The following is a 16740-nucleotide window of genomic DNA, read 5'->3' as shown; positions in this document are numbered from 1 at the left end:
AAGAGATGTGGGGTATTGGAATGGTGCCAAATGGAGGAGATTGATTTGAATTTGTCCAGAGGGAAGGAAAATTGGAATGCTTCTCTTTTTCTATCTTGAGCAAACAGCTGGTTTGGTGATACTATTAATCAACTGAGGAAAATACAAAAAGAGTATGCTTGGAATGGGAACATAATGAGTTTGGTTTTAGAGTTGGAGGTCCCTAAGGGAACTGTAAGAGTATAGACATCTGAATCTTGGAAGAAAGGTCTAAGCTAAAGTGCTTAAGAAATTAACAGCAAAAGTCCAGGCTATTGTGGTGAATAGAATAGTTGTCTGAGTGTGTAAAATGAGAAGAGACCTGGAATCTTGGAGGAAAGCTGATATTGAGTGCATAGATGAAGAGGAGTGTCAAACAAATAGACCAATTAGAAAGGTAGGAAGAAATATAGTGTCAAAGAAACCAAAGGATGGGTGTACCACATAAGGGGTGTGGCACACAAATCCTAACGGATTTGACCATTGAAAGATCATTGATTATCTTAATGAGAGCATTTCCTTGCAAACTTAGGAACCGAATGCAGTGCAAAAGATTAAGATGAAGTAGAAACAAACCAATTGTAGACTTTATGTGTGAAGGAAAGGTGAATGAGGGCAGGAGAAATACAAGACTCGAAGGTTTTTTTGTTTTATTTTAGAATGAGAGAGACTTGAGCATGTAGTTTTAGACAGTAAACAGTTTTAAAATTTATTCTGGCTTGGATAAATTTTATTTTTACGTTTAAATATTTAGTATTATAAACATTAACTGCTGTGTTTATTAGAGTTAGTGCAGAAAAATTGGGACTCTGAGACCAGAGACCTGGGTTCTAATATCAGGTCCCTAGAACAATCATAAATAATAATTATAATTATCATTTGTATATTCCCTTCTATGTGTCAGTCACTCTGTTAGTAGGCCCTTTATGCATATTATCATCAATCCTCACCATAAATTAACCTCCAAGGTGAGTATTATACTGTTTTATAAGGAAACCTGAGAGTTTACTTCTCAGGATCATATAGTAGATTTTCAGTGATCATGGCTGTGATTCCAACACAGATATGTCTGATTCTGAAGCTGGTACTTTTTTCTGTATCATATTGCCTTTCTTCCTAACCCAAAATAAGTTTCTCAATTTTTAGGTCCCTGTTTCCTTATCTATCAAATAGGGATAGTTATATCTGTCTTAACTAACTCAAAGTGTTAATTGAATACTTCAGTATTATCTATATTTTGTTTGGAGAGAAAAATATTATTGATTAAATACCAGACAGACCTTGTAAATGTGGTCAACTTTAGCACTATCATTTGTCTAAACAGTATTTTACTTTTTAAGGTGGTGGTATCATGGATACAGAAATGTCTGAAGATATAGACCACAACTTAACTCCTACCCTTGACAGCATGTCTTATGGAGTGCCGAATCAAACAGGATCTGAAAATTCATTGCTGGATGAAGATGATTATTTTTTGAACTCTGGGGATCTTGCAGGAATTCCAGTCGTTGGTAGTGACAATGAGGATGAACAGGATTTTAGTTCAAAGGACAATCTTGTTTCTTCAATTCATACTGATGATAGCTTGGAAGTAGAGAGAAGAGTCACACAGCATGAATCAGACAATGAAAATGAAATACAGATTCAAAATAAATTAAAAAAAGACTTTCCTAAACAGTTTGATCAGGTTTCTGTCTTTAAATCAATACGGAAAGATTTTAGTCTAGTAAGAGAAAACAGCAAAGAGACATTTTCTGGAAAGGAGAAAAATAGAGACCTAACTTATGAACGTGAAAAACGGTTGGATAAACCCCATAAAGAATTGGATTCAAGGTTGAAAAGCAGTATTTTTGATAAAGCAGGTAATAATTGTTGGAACAGAGCCATAAAACAATAAATAACATACTGATAATATAGCTTATATTACTTTTGATGCTAAGCAACGTATGAATAGTTAAATTCATTGTAAGCTTGTCATTTTTCTTTTATCCTTGTTCTTTACAGAGTGACTGAATTTCTCCCAGTAACTTTTGGTAATGGTATATATGGTTGAAAAGTAGCTCTAAACCTCATTTCTCCCTCCCCTGGTTGCAATATTTTGATGAGAAGGCAAGATACTCGAATCACCTGTTCATTTTCTTTGGTTGAACATTGGAACCTGAAGTTGGATTTAACTTCTTTGTGCTGTAAGCACTAATTCAAACTGCTGTCCCACCAATTAGTCCAAGTTAGGAAGGGATTTTCTTTTTGATAACATTTCTGTTTTATGTTTTAGAAGTTTCTTGAGGCTGCTCTTAAGCCTCTTTGCCCAGTGTACCCTGTACTTTAGTTTTAGTTCCATTCTTGAATATATCATATATTTTCTTCATGTCTTTTCTCTTACTGTTCCATTTGCTTGCATGACATTTTCTCTCTTTGCATATATGCCTGTAATAGTACTTCTCACCCAACAATGCCTAACTCATAAACCTCTTCTACCCTGTAGTCATCCCTAATCTCTCTACATCAAGAATGTATTGTTTCCTTATCTATATTTCCATAGCATTTTGTTCATGCCTCATTAATAGTACTTATCACACAGTATTACAGCTCTATATTTGTTTTTGCCTTACCTACTAGTATAAGAGTTCATTGAGGGTCAGATTGTATCTTACTCATCTTTTTATTCTTGGGGCCTAATAATGATATTTCAATAAATGTTCAGTAGATATGAAGGAAAGTAAGGTATAATTTACCAACCCTTAAATTTCTTCTGACAATACCAGGAAGAATATGGTAGGAAGAACAAATCAGTATTGTTAAAAAGAGCAATTAATTTATCCATGATGTAGAAGGCTATACAAAGGTATACTATATTGTTCACTATGTATTTTCAGTACCCCGTGCAGGGATACTGAAAATTATGAGGGTGCTTATCCTCAAGGATCTTGTCTAATACTAGGAGGGACAAGACAAGTCAATAGTAGGATGTCAGTGACCAGTTGAATAGTGTAAGATTTAATTTATAATTAAAGACTATGGTGGAAGAGTTTGTCGTAAGGCAGTACAAGATTTCTTTCACGTAACTGAAACAGTATGTTTTAAGTGTTCTTAGAGATTATTTTTAGCTTATTGGCCAGGGAAGGTTTTATAGAGGACAGGTGAATTTTGAACTGGGCTGAGTCTGGAAAACTATAAAGATGGGGATACATAGAGGGGATTTGGAATGATATAAATTGAACTGGGGTAGAGCAAACACAAGTAATTTTCAGCATAGTGAATAAAGTAATCACTTTATTTAGGTTTGAGCAAGGAAAAGTGTGAGATGAGGCTGAAAATTAGGTGGGGCCAGATAGTTTACTTTGAGTGACACTACCTTTTGGGTATTTTTTGGGGGGCTGGGGCAATGACCAGTTTCACACTAATGAGCATCTTTGTTGGAAAAGAGAGATGATTATCAAATTACAGCTTTTTAGGTCACTCTTTATAAGATTTGTTATTCATATACATGTGTTTGTTTTGTTTTGTTTTTCTTTCAATAGCTAATCAAGTTGAAGAAACATTACATACCCATTTACCACAAACCCCAGAAACAAACTTTAGGGTAAGTTTTCAGTGTGTATGTAGAATACTGTAACTGTGGCAAGTGTCAAAGTTTTCTTTATGTCACTTTCTAAACTGTACCTATATGTAGTAGGTAGAGTGCTGATTTTTGTTTTCTTTATTATTTGGGAAAGGACATCTTTGGAGAGGTACTAAGAAGCCTCAACTCTTAGATTCTTTATTCGTATTTAATATTTAGACATATGTCACATTTACTTTAGACATAGGGACTCTAACTGATGTCCATAGAGTTCTTCATTTCCAGTGAGTTTTTCTCTGGGTGTTAAACCTAAAGAGGAATAAATTTTAAATCTGAATATTTATTAATCCTTTATATTGTGTTTTAGGATTCCAGCTATCCATTTGCCAATAAAGAATCCATTGGTTCGGAACTGGGGAATTCCTTTGCATCAAATATTAGAATTAAAGAAGAACCTTTGGATGATGAGTATGACAAAGCAATGGCACCACAGCAGGGACTACTAGACAAAATTAAAGATGAACCTGACAATGCTCAAGTAAACATTTCACCTTTTTTTTTTCCCCTTCTTTTTGTTCCACACATTAATTATTCATTTGAGAGAGGAAGTTCTTGATTAGGAGTGAAGCATTTTGTTGACAGGGCTAGAGAAGACTTTTAATGAAGGTTGAGGCAATTTGAATTATCTTGTGAGAGTAATGCTAAGGAATCAACAAGTTATATGAAACTTTTCCTGAATAGTAATTAAGGCTTTTAATTCACTTTGTTCCTGAATACCACTGTTCTCTGATTTTTACAGTTTCAGTGCAGGATTAGCGAAAGTGTGAGTCTTAAAGGATTAGAGATTGATAAAGCAGACATGGATGAAAGTTTATGAGTTTATGGCTTGATTAAGTTTATATATGGCAATAGGCCTTTTACAATTGTGTTTTTTAGGAGGGAGTAATGGACAGGATCTCTTTAATTGATTGAAAAACCAGTTAATTGGATCAGTGAGTAGAAGGTAAAGGAAGCTTTGATGATTGATAGGGGATTCCAAATGTGAGATCCGAGAGTAATAAGGGTAAAGATAGAGCTCTGCTATTTCAGTGTTGCTCTGGAGGTAAAAGTCATAGAGACCTTATAACTGCGGTCCTGAAGTCAGCAAAGTTATCCATGCAATTAATGACATTGCAGTGGTTGGGATGGAAGAAAGAAGTTACACCAGGTACTGTAATCCTTTCTGAATGTAGGAAGAGGAACAAGCAATGAATATACAATAGCAGCAATTATTTGAGGGTGGTCTATGTTTTATGTAGATTGCATGAATTCAGAGGCTGAGAAAGTAAAAATAGCATGAATTAACTATTTTTTCTGAAATGACAGTTGATCAAGAGAAAGATTACCTTTCCTATTAGGGGGTTTAAGAACACGAGACTTCTGTGGAAGAGATTTTTTTTTTCATTCTGATGTCTTTGAGCAGGGTTTTTCTATCTCAGCACTATTAACCTTTTGGGCCAGGTAATTTTTTTGTTGTGAGGGACTGTCCTGTACATTGTAGGATGTTCAGCAGTATCTTTGGCCTTTACCTATTATATGTCTGTAGCAGCACCCCCTATCTCCCACGTGTCTCTAGATGTTGCCAGATGTCCTCTGGAGGGCAAAATCGTCTGCTCTTGAGAACCACTGTTTTAGAATAAGGAGATAGAAACAGATGATTTATAGATGGAGGTGATATGTAGAGTCAGATTGATGCTTAGTTAAGCAAGAATTCCACGATGTCCAGTGGAAGATAGCTGTGTAGAGTAGTGATGATAAAGCTGTGGGAGTTGGATGGATATGAATGTAGTGGCTACAAAGAAGAAGACGGTAGAGAAGAAACAAAAATATTTGAATCGAAGGTAGATTGAAAGAAGGTTTAATAGAAGTAGGCAGAATGGAGATCTTGGATATCTGAATTAGGGATAAAGAAATGTCCTGATACCTAGGGAAAGTTCATGTGGCAGTGTATGCCTCAGAAAACTACAACCATGTGTGTGTACAGGGAAGATCTCCTGTCTCTTTACACATCCCACTGTGGACATCAGAAATCTGTACGAAATAATGCTGGTAGGGTACCAAAGGCATCCTTTCTCGCTGTACGTGACCTACTGACACTTTCCTTGGGACAAAAAAAAAGGCAGTTGTAGCAAAGACGAGCGAGATACACGGGGGAAGAGGGCATCAAGATTGTATTACTGTTCTGAAAACAATCAGAGGTTCTAGTGTCAAGGGAATACTAATAGGATGGAACTGTCAGGACAAAGAAACACCTGTATTTTTATACACTATTCAAAGTGTAATAATGTGTTATAAAATGTTGAATATGAAGTTTTATCATGATAATGGGGAAGGACTTCCCCAAAGGCTCAACACTTGATTGATTGGACTCTTGAAAACCAAGCAGGAATGTGTGTAGGTCCTGGATATGAGGTCCAGGAGCCTTCTTTACCCTGGCTCTACAATAAGGCAGTCGCAGCATGTGAGTGATTAAAGCTGTTTTTCTCGGAGAAGTCCTCTCTGTTATTAGCTACAACAGTACTGTAGGATCAGAACTTTGATAATTCTTCTAGAAATCCCTTCCCCCCTCCCCTCCTTTTTTCCCTCTCCCTCTCCTTTCTTCATTGTCTTGTTCTTTTTAGGTATTATGTTTCTCCCCCAAGACCATTGAAAATGTATATTCCTTGCTGTTCAGTACCACCTTACTCATTTCCCGTAGACTGGAAACGAGAGTTCCGATATACTATTTTCTTACTTTCTAAAACAGTACTATTATCCTAACTCTCATAAAATACTGGTAAATTTAGCAGGTGTGGTCAGCCTTTACTTTTGAACATTAATTACTAGTACGTAGTAGCTTTTCTCATGGTTTAATCAGATCATAGCTTTAGCTCATGGCACCATGTCTAAACCTCCCTTGGCTTTTCTCTTCACTTAACTTGTAGTTTTGCTTTCAGCTCATTCCCTAATTCTCCTTACAAAATTCATTTGGGTTTTAATTTTTTTTCTTTCCCATATAAGTCACTAAGGTGTTGAAATGTGTGTATATAAATTTCACCTCTTGTATTACTTTGCTCTTATTTCCTCAGTTACGATTTTCTGTGTTCGTCAGTTGCCATCCTCCTGTCTGTTACTGGCATACTATCATTCGACCTCCCAGTTTCATTTCTTCATTCAAATCCTATTGCATGTCACTATAATATTTTCCATAGTATTTTTACAGTTACAGATGCTTTTACGTGTACTATGTTGTTTCTTCCTCTTATTTCAGAAGGCCAGAGTAGATGAGACTAACTACATCTGTAGATAAGGAAACTGAGGTTCCTAGAGGTTAAGTTAGTTACTCAAGGACATAGGGGCAAGAAGGAGCCAGCCAATCTGGGGCCATAATCAAGGTCTTATTGTTATTAGTCTACCAATCTTCTTGTAAATAAAAATTGTTTAATTAAAAAAAAAAAGCCTAGAGAAGTTTTTAAAATAGAAACCTTAAAGAGCCAGAGAACTCATTTTTCTTTTTCCCCTTTTCTATAGTTTCTAAAAGCTGGAAATTCAATAAGTATTACATTAAAATCATGATTTTTTTTCTATTCTTTTTGCTAATAATAAAAGGAGAGTTAATCTGTAATCTTTCATTGAAATAAATGGATCAGAATGGGAAAGCAAATTAATTGTTACAGTAGTGAGTTCCACAGTGTTGGAAATAAGAATGCAGTAGAATGTTGGGGTTTATTTTTGCCATGTCCAGATAATATGGCTATAGGAGCTGGGTTTTTCATTTCTGAGATACTGTCTTGGGATACCGATATGGATCTTCCTTTTGGTAAACAAAAGGAAGGTAAAGGTATTGGTAAAGGATTTCTTGGTTTTGTTTTGACACCTGTTTTTCTGCTTCTGAAAGCTTTTGGGTAATCAGATTTTCACTTTTCAAGTTAGTCATTTTGTTATTAAATAGTTGTAAAACTAGTCATTGTGGGAGGATACTAATATAAACATGATTCTGCCTTGAAAGCATGTGGACTGTATAAGCAGAGTCCTTAAGATATATACTTACTTTACTGTATTACATAAGTAATAAGTACTTGAGGCTTAAGGAATGTAGCAGAAGTTTGGAGCATTGTCACAGATAGTGAAAAAGAGAGCTGATGGGAGACCATTAAAGTGTGCCAATGAGTACTGATTTTTTTCTGGAGTTTTCTGAAATTAAAAGAAAATTTTTACTTGAAATTTGCATTATACTATATAATGTAGAAATGTCAGGATGAGTCAATATTATAAAATCTTTTAATGTATAACTTCACCAACAGGTCAAATAAGACTACGTAGATAGATATCTAGATGCCAAAAGACATCTTGTATAGTTCACCATGCATTTCTTAGAATACTCTCTCGATCGTGGTAAGGAAATATCTACTTCAGATCAATAACTGCCATTGAATTTAAAGTAAAATGATGGAAACCTACTGTTAATAATTACTAAAAGAACACAGATTGCTGATGTCAGCATTATTGGTGGACATCAGTAGGATTGTTGGATTTTCGACCCAATACAAGTTAAAGAAAGTAGAAGAAACAATGGAAAAGGGGAGACAAAATTATCATCATTTGCTGGTAAGGATCTTTATTAGAGAATTAGTGGAATTCATGAAAGTTCAGTGGAGTAGCTGGTTGAATTTTAGTTATATAAAATTTACAATATTCTACAAATCAGTTGTTTCCCAGTTAGATATGATGATAGTAAAAAGATACACTTTTGCTACAGCAAAGCAACCAAAAAGTACTTGCGTCAGATAAAAGACAACTTGAATGAATGGTGAGACTTTTTTAAAAATGTAAGATATCAGTTATCCCTAATGAAGGTATAGTTTTGATATAATTCTGATGAAACTATAGGTTCTGATGTTTTGAAGAAGAATAGTAACGCACACACACATTACACAAATGCTCTAAAAAATAGAGAGGTTGATAGTGGCAAACTCTAGTAAGTGGTTAAAGATCCCACAATTATTTTCTTTAGGATAGTGTGATTTCATAAGATTAGTCAGGCTAATAACGATACAGAATAGATTGCCACAAAAGATATTTTTTGAGGAATTTGATATGTTAGTGGTGAGTGGAAGGAATTCAACAGCTATTCAGAGAAAGAAAAAGAAAAATGCCTATCATATGACAAAATAAATATATCCCAGGTGGATTTAAAGCAGGGGTCGGCAAATTATCCTTAGTGGGCCAAATCCAGCCTGCCTTTTGTGTTTCTGTTTTTTGTTTTTCTGTACACTGTTTTTGTAAATACAGTTTTATTGGAGCATTGCCACATTCATTCATTTACATATATATCTGGGTGCTTTGCACTATCAGGACAGTTGAGTAGTTCTGATAGTATGGCCAGCAAAGTCAGTATTTAGTGTCTGGCCCTTTGCGGATAAAGTTTATTGACCTCTGAATTAAAGCACTATATTATATAACAATGAAACTACTTTCTTAGAATTTTATTGCTGAAGTAGGACTTTGTAAGAAATAGAGGGAATCACAAAGGTTAAAAACTGCCAGCTTTTTGGCATAAAAACAAACCACTTCATAAAATTTGAATTCAAAGTACATATTGAAAAAATGTTGATAACATGCTATACGGGATTAGCATTGTTATATTATAATGCTTTTTTGTAAACGGATATTAAAAAAAGAATTGCAGATTGAAACACCAGTGGGAAAAGACCTTTTAAATGGCTTTGTCCACAAATTACTAGAATAAATATAATTAAACTTTTGAAAAACAATCTGTCATTGTGTATCAAGAACCGTACTATGTACCTTTTTACCTACTAATTCCACTGTAAAAATCCTTTCCTTAGGTGTTAATACTAAAAATGAGAGTATGAATATTCACAAAGGTGTTCATCATGGCATTACTGATTATACGAAATGTGTGGAAACAAATGGACCAATATTGGGTTGAGGTTATATAATCTCAATGCCATGCAGGGCCATCAGTTTGGAGCTTGAATCCAAAGGAAAAATTAGCAATACTGATCCTGTCATTTGTTTAAAATTTTGCTATTGTGGTCTTTGGAATCATGGGTCTTTGCATTTTTTATTATAAAAAATATTGCATTGAAATATTATTTATCTTGTTTACTGAAATTTTTGATACTTTAATTTTGTGCCTGAGGCAAGTGCCTAACTCACTTCACCCCAGTCTCTTCCCTGTGTAATCTGCTATGTCTATTAAAATATGTCAGTATTTACCAAACTTTACTGTACAGAGACCCCTCACCACAAAAACAGGGTATATGTTGGAATTACCTGAGAATTCCAAGAATAAGAAGTGTTGTGGGATTTCTCATGTTTCAGTTTGATTAACAAATAAAAATAAAAATTAAGTCTACCACTTAGGGGTTTCACAATGCAATAATTGTAAAAGCAAACAACAGCACTGAAAACTTGTAGTATAACTAGTTATATGTGGTTATTCGCGACTTAAAATATGTTTACATTCACTAAAAAGGTTATTGAAACAAAGACAGTTTTAAAAATAATTATTTTAGAATTCTCAGACTCCTTAGAGTATATCTATAGATTTTAAGGACTCTTGCACTCCAACTTAAAAAACACTGATATTTAGCCACTAGAAGTTATTTTGGGTAATATGTAATAATATGCAATTGCTCGGTTGATTCAAGTGATCTGAAAGTCGTTTTATAACACTGGTATATTCACTATAATTACAACCATGTAAAGAAATAAAACCTCTGAATGCAGGAAGGGAAAAGACTGGAAAGAAATATACCAAAAGAATGACAGTGGTTGTTTTGGGGTGATGGAAATATGATGAGAATGTCATCCTTATTTCTACTTGTCTAAATTTTGTATAGTGTGTATTACTTTTATAATGAACTACAGTTTAAATACTGTAATAATACAATTATCAAGAATAATTTGTAAATATCTGGTAGTGCTACAAGCTAATTAGATAGCTGCCGTGTTTTGGTTTTTTTTTTTGCTTTTTACTCTCTTAGCATATACAAACTTATATCCTTATTGTAATTATAGTTTGCTGCTGTTATTTCTTATTGGCATTAATGTAGTAAATAAACATTTTCCACCTCGATATAGTGATAGTAAAATGTCTTGAATGTCTGGATTTCTTTAGATACATTGTATTCATTCTTTACGTATTTATTTATTTTCTTTTTTTAAAAGGAGTACAGTCATGGCCAACAGCAAAAAACTCAAGAGGGGGAACTGAAAATTAGTGCTGTGTTTTCAGTCAGTGGCAGTCCTCTTGGTAAGAAACAGAACTGAATAAATGAATCATGTATGTTTATTCTGACCAATACGAGTGAGAAGAGTATCTGCTTGTATTAGTAAACGAGGCAGTTCTCTCTGCCCATTTAGAATGGCGTTAGTTGTATATTGCATAATTAGTGTTGGATTTCAAGACCAGCTCTAGAAGAGAAAGAAAGGATGCATACTTAAAATTCATGGTAAAAAGTAAAACATTTTTTCTTTCAATTTTTTTTAAAGCTCCACAGTTGACTACTGGTTTTCAGCCTTCTCTGACGTCATCTGCCATGAATAAAATGCTTCCTTCAGTTCCAGCCACAGCTGTTCGAGTTTCCTGTTCTGGCTGCAAGAAAATCCTCCAGAAGGGGCAAACTGCTTATCAGAGGAAAGGGTCTACACAGCTTTTCTGCTCCACACTGTGCCTCACTGGTTATACAGTTCCACCTGCCCGCCCACCGCCTCCTCCCACCAAGAAAACTTGTTCAAGTTGCTCTAAGTATAGCAGAATTCTAAATTATCTTTGTTTGTTTCCTTTAAGATACTTTGTTCTTATCCATGTATTTAATTTCCTACGTTTCTGTGTGTTTATCTTTTTTTTTTTTTTTTTAAGAAATATCATGTTATTTAGTACCAACAAATATGCTTCCATTCTTTCTGGATACTAGGTGCTCAGTTTTCTTTTAAACTTTAAATAATGTGCCTTTTATATGTGAAGAGATATTTTTGAAAGCAACCTTTTCATCCTTGTTAGTTGAGATGCTTTATAATACAAAAATTATACCATTTTAGGGGTATTATATGAGCATACCGTGTTTCCCCGAAAATAAGACCTAGCCGGACCATCAGCTCTCATGCGTCTTTTGGAGCAAACATTAATATAAGACCCGGTCTTGGCTAATTTTGTGAGGTGATAAAAACTTTAAGTCAGAAAAATCTGAATAATGCTTTTGTTCTGAAACACTTTGGTTTCTATTATTAAGCTACTTAAACCATGATTTATTAGTTTAGATATCTGTGTTTATAGTTCCTCATAGGGATGCTCTCCTTTCTGTCTGGAAAAGGAAAAGGTGCTCCCTCTTCTGGTTCAATTGGAAAAAGGCATATAGATAAGAGACTTAAAAGAAATTTGAATATGGTTAGATGTTTTTCTGAAAGTTAGTCATATGCACTTCCCTTTATGTTTCAAGTTTGATTTAGCAAAAGTGGACTTCTTTCTTTATACTGTTTGAATTATGAAACGTGCTTTTAAAAATGACTACTTAATATACCACGTCTAATTTCTATATTCTGGTATATTCATCATCGGATTCTAAATCAACTTGAAAATTACAATTTTTATAGGCTTTTTTCCCTGTTTCCTATTTTGCAATGAAATAATTCACATAATAACATCCTTTTATGTTTCTTCCTTTAATTTTTTAGGAATCAGCACTTTCTTAAATTTCAACGATATTTTCCTTTCATAATAATAGTCATGATACTACTTTCAGAGATTTATGAGTGAATTTCAAAATGACCATAGAAAACTCAAAGACGTTTTAAAATGTGTACCCTTTTTCTGTGTTTTTTAAATTCTTGTCCACATGTTATTCTTTCACCTAAATTTATTGTATCCCTTTCACCTAAATTTATTATACCCCTTTCACCTAAATTTATTATATCCCTAAATTTATTATTTGCTTAGTGTTATCTGGAGACAGATAACTGCTTAGTGTTATCTGGAGACACATTGCCTATGTGGTATATCTTATCTCTGTTTTGATCTTATGTAATTTAATTCTTTAAGATTACATTTTTCTTTTTTTGTTATGTTTGGTATTATTTATAAATTTTCCATTTTTTCAACCTGTCATTCCTTGACTCTTAACTGTTCTCTCTCTTCATTCAGTTATTCTGTTATTCTTTTTTTATCCCTTGCTCTTTTTATTTTGTTCCTTTCTGTTCTTTCAAGTACTTGTTATCTGCCTATCACCTCATTTTCTTTTTCATTTTCTCTTTCTTACTTTTTTCCCTTCTCATTACAGAATACCTTTTTCTCCTGTCGCTCAGTTCTCAACCACTGATCAATCTATTTTCCTTGCATTCCATTTTACTTCCTAAACTACTCTTTCATCTCCTTTTCATCACTTTCCCTTCCCTTTTTCCCCCTCTTCTTTACACAATCATTATAACAGTTTGGGATAATCTGGTTGTCTGATTATAAAATTGTTGAATTGGATTTTACCTTAAATATAAGGAAATTAGATTCAAAGAAGTTAAAAGATATGCTCAGTGTCACATAACTGGTTAATTTTGGCACATGCATCTCTTCCCCCTCTCCCTTATAACCCATATATTAATAGTTAAACAAGTTTAATTTGTAAGTCAATCCCTATAAGAAGGATTTCAGTTTTATTTAAATAGATATAGATAGAAAAGCTTTCCTTCCTGACAGCTACTGTTGTTTTTTATAGATCAGTAGAAATATAACAGGAGCACTTAGGTTGAAGGAAACTCATTAGCCATTGGAATAACAATTTTTTCTTAAATTTTTATTAACCATATCTCTTAATTTCTTGAATTTATCCTAAACTGGATATATTTTGGCTAACTATCATTTAATTTTTAGGTTTCCTTAATAATAGGGACCTAATGATTTGTTTTTAAAAAATGTATTTCAAATCCTACATAAAAGGTAATTTGGAGGGTGATTTTATTAATACGGTTAAAAAGATCAGATTTCTTGTTATAATGGCACTCAAAGAAGTAACTGTTTCAGGATTGTCTGTATCAGTTCTGAATTTTTACTATCTGGAATGAGTTTGTGCCTTCTCATTCTGTATTCTACTATAATAAGATGTAATATAATTGGACCCTGAGCTTACTGAGAGCAGTGAGAAGTACCCACATGTATACTTCCATTGCCTTGTTCATGCTGCTCCCCAACCCTTATCCCCTTCACCTGTTAGAAAACTCCTATTTAAGATCCAGCTCACATGTCACCTTCTTTTGGGTAGCCTTTCATGTCACATATTATCTGAAATGATTGTTTCTTTCTTTCTATAGTACATTATACATATCTTTTTCAAAATTGTTACACTATTCTTTTATATTTTAAGAATGCTTCTGTTACAGTATTTTATATATTATTTATTTATTTGTCCCAATATACTGGGAACTCCTTGAGTTCATGTTTGTACCATATCTTGATACAGGGTTTAGCTAGTACCTGGCTCAAGAAATACCTCTAAAATGAAATACAGTAAAACTTAATTAAAAAGCTGTAAAGGCGAAAATAAATGCAGAAAGAGTAGTCTGGAACTGTTAAGCGTAGAAAATGAGGTATGAAGTTATACCAGGGGTGCCAATAAAATGTGTACAAGTGGACACTTTGGTGAACGTTGCTCAAGCAGCAGTTCCCTATAATCAGAAGTGTCTGGACGCTGCTGGTAACCATTTTGAGCAACTCTTACAATTGCAGAAGTCAAACGTGACTTGTATTCATCTTTGTTATCGGTATATATTGTTACGATTTTAATACAGTTTTCCTTTCTTAAAATGTGTATATATTTTTTTGGCTCCCTCTGTATAGTACATTGCAAAGTGCAATGTCAGGTGTTCCTTGTGATGAGTCCCATTATGTTTACTATTATCTTTTATGGAAGCAGAGATATTTGTAATCTTTTCTAAAAAGTACTCTGTTAGTATAATCTGTTTAAGATGCAGGAATGAATATGACACAGTCTATTTACTGTTGTGTGAGGGTGTACGAGAGAGAGACTTGAGAAAATTTCATCAAGGTATTTTTAAAAATTGGTTTTTAAAATGGTTACACTAAAACTATCTGATAAACTACTATGTAATTGGACTTATTTGCCGATGGGTTAAGGTATGGATTGGTAGGAAGCCTTAATCACTAGGGTTTTATTTTCATTGCCTTTGCTACTAATGCCTACAAGTTAAATTATTTAGATATGGAAATACTCAATTTTATATAACCATGCTAGAATATACACTGTAGTATGAAATGTATTTTTACTTTTAAAAGATAGCGGTTTTCAAAATTTTCAAGTATAATATTATTTTTAAAGAATGTTTTGCAAATATAGAAGAACCTAAAGAATTACAGATGCCTATAATTCCACCTACTACAGATAATGAATGATAACTGATGTATATCCTTTTAATCTGGAAATATAGTATACTAATTCTCTCATTTGATAGAACAGAACTTAAGGATCAAAGCAATTTTTTAGCTTATCCAAGAAAACCCAGATTTTCTGATTTAAGTATCAGTGCCCTTCCTTACACTATAATTGCCTCTGTTTTATTTAGCTCACAAAAAAAGAAAATAAATGAATTATATTGTGGCTTATTTTATCTTTGTTACCATTTTAGAGACATTTTAAATCCAAAGGATGTGATCAGTGCCCAGTTTGAAAATACCACCATTAGTAAAGATTTTTGCAGTCAGTCATGTTTGTCAACATATGAACTGAAAAGAAAACCTGTTGTTACCATAAATACAAATAGCATTTCAACCAAATGCAGCATGTGTCAGAAGAATGCTGTTGTAAGTTATCTTTTTACTTTTGGGGGGAAAGGAAGAGTCTAATGTTTGTGCTTAAAGAACAGCTTTTGATGGTCTCTGCTTGTTATTTGTATGTTATTTTTTAATTCCTAGATTCGACATGAAGTTAATTACCAAAATGTGGTACATAAACTTTGCAGTGATGCCTGCTTCTCTAAATTTCGCTCTGCTAACAACCTCACCATGAACTGTTGTGAGAACTGTGGGGGTTACTGTTACAGTGGCTCTGGACAATGCCACATGCTTCAGATAGAGGGACAGTCTAAGAAGTTTTGTAGTTCAACGTGTGTCACAGCATATAAGCAGGTACATGACCATATTTAATCCCGGTGTCTTGTTCATTTAGGGGTATCTAAATTTTTTGGTGGAAATTATTTATGAAAATGCTGTCACAAAAATATTGAGATCTTACTATTAGCTTAATTAATATTTTTACATATAAATAGTAGTCAAATGAATGCCTGTTAAAAACTTTGTAATAGAGTTTGTAAGTAGCATATATTTCTATTCATGCATTTGAAATAGATGTTTTTAGGGTATAGCTTTTTTACTTCATATGTGAATTGTGATTTTGAAAATGCAGAAAAGCACAAAGTATCTCTGCATTTCTCAGAGATACCCAATCCCATCCTTTGGTGTGTAGCCTCCTAATCTTTGGAATATATTTTAGTTTACACACACACACACACACACACACACACAAACACACACTTTTTTTTTTTTGACAGGGTAAGGTCCAAGTTGTATTTGTATTCTTGAAATCAAATCCATATGGTTGAAATTGCAATTCAGAAAATAAACATCTTACTGTTTAATTATTTAAAAGGTTTTCTGTCCTCTTCATGAAATAGAAAATAATACATATGTGTGGATTATATATTACTTTATGAATTGAGGTTTGTAGAGGATGAATTGGATTCTTATATGACAGATGTCTTACACAATTTTGTTTGTACTAAATTTATATTTTGTTAGTAAACTTTGATCATAAATTAGATTTTAAGATTGATAAACCCAAAGGCATAGTAAGAACTTTTTGCATTTTAAATTTTACAATGTCCTTCTGTTTCAGTGCATTTGCTGATCATTCTTTTTCTTAGAATAGTGAATTTTTATAGTCTACCAAAATTTGTGAATTTAACAATGTTGATTGGGAAATTTATTTAAATTGTTCATAAAACTTTGCAATGATTCTGGAATTTTAAACATTATACAGTGTTTCCATTTATTTCTGGTTAATATACAAACCCATTGAAAGGGCGTAGCTTCACTATTTATTCCTTCTTTTAGA

At 33.4% G+C, this 16740-nt stretch overlaps 1 protein-coding gene across 3 annotated transcripts in view; it reads left to right on the top strand.

The window, feature by feature from the left end:
• The window catches only part of ZMYM4 (zinc finger MYM-type containing 4), an 83235-nt gene that overhangs the window by 26399 nt on the left and 40096 nt on the right, over positions 1–16740 (top strand). Inside the window, exons 2-8 of one of the 3 annotated variants that reach the window (XM_081057541.1) lie at positions 1359–1880; positions 3540–3601; positions 3948–4118; positions 10796–10880; positions 11120–11375; positions 15257–15431; positions 15543–15755. In XM_081057541.1, coding sequence (XP_080913667.1) covers positions 1370–1880; positions 3540–3601; positions 3948–4118; positions 10796–10880; positions 11120–11375; positions 15257–15431; positions 15543–15755 — 1473 coding nt within the window. In that variant the 5' untranslated portion in view covers positions 1359–1369. The remainder of the gene's footprint in view (positions 1–1358; positions 1881–3539; positions 3602–3947; positions 4119–10795; positions 10881–11119; positions 11376–15256; positions 15432–15542; positions 15756–16740) is intronic. The other 2 variants (XM_081057542.1, XM_081057543.1) reach the window with 2 other exon arrangements.

This window comes from Rhinolophus hipposideros (genome assembly GCF_964194185.1).
Source record: "Rhinolophus hipposideros genome assembly, chromosome: 8".
NCBI lineage: Eukaryota > Metazoa > Chordata > Mammalia > Chiroptera > Rhinolophidae > Rhinolophus > Rhinolophus hipposideros.
Note: the sequence above shows the minus strand (reverse complement) of the source record. Positions and strands in the feature narration are given on the sequence as shown.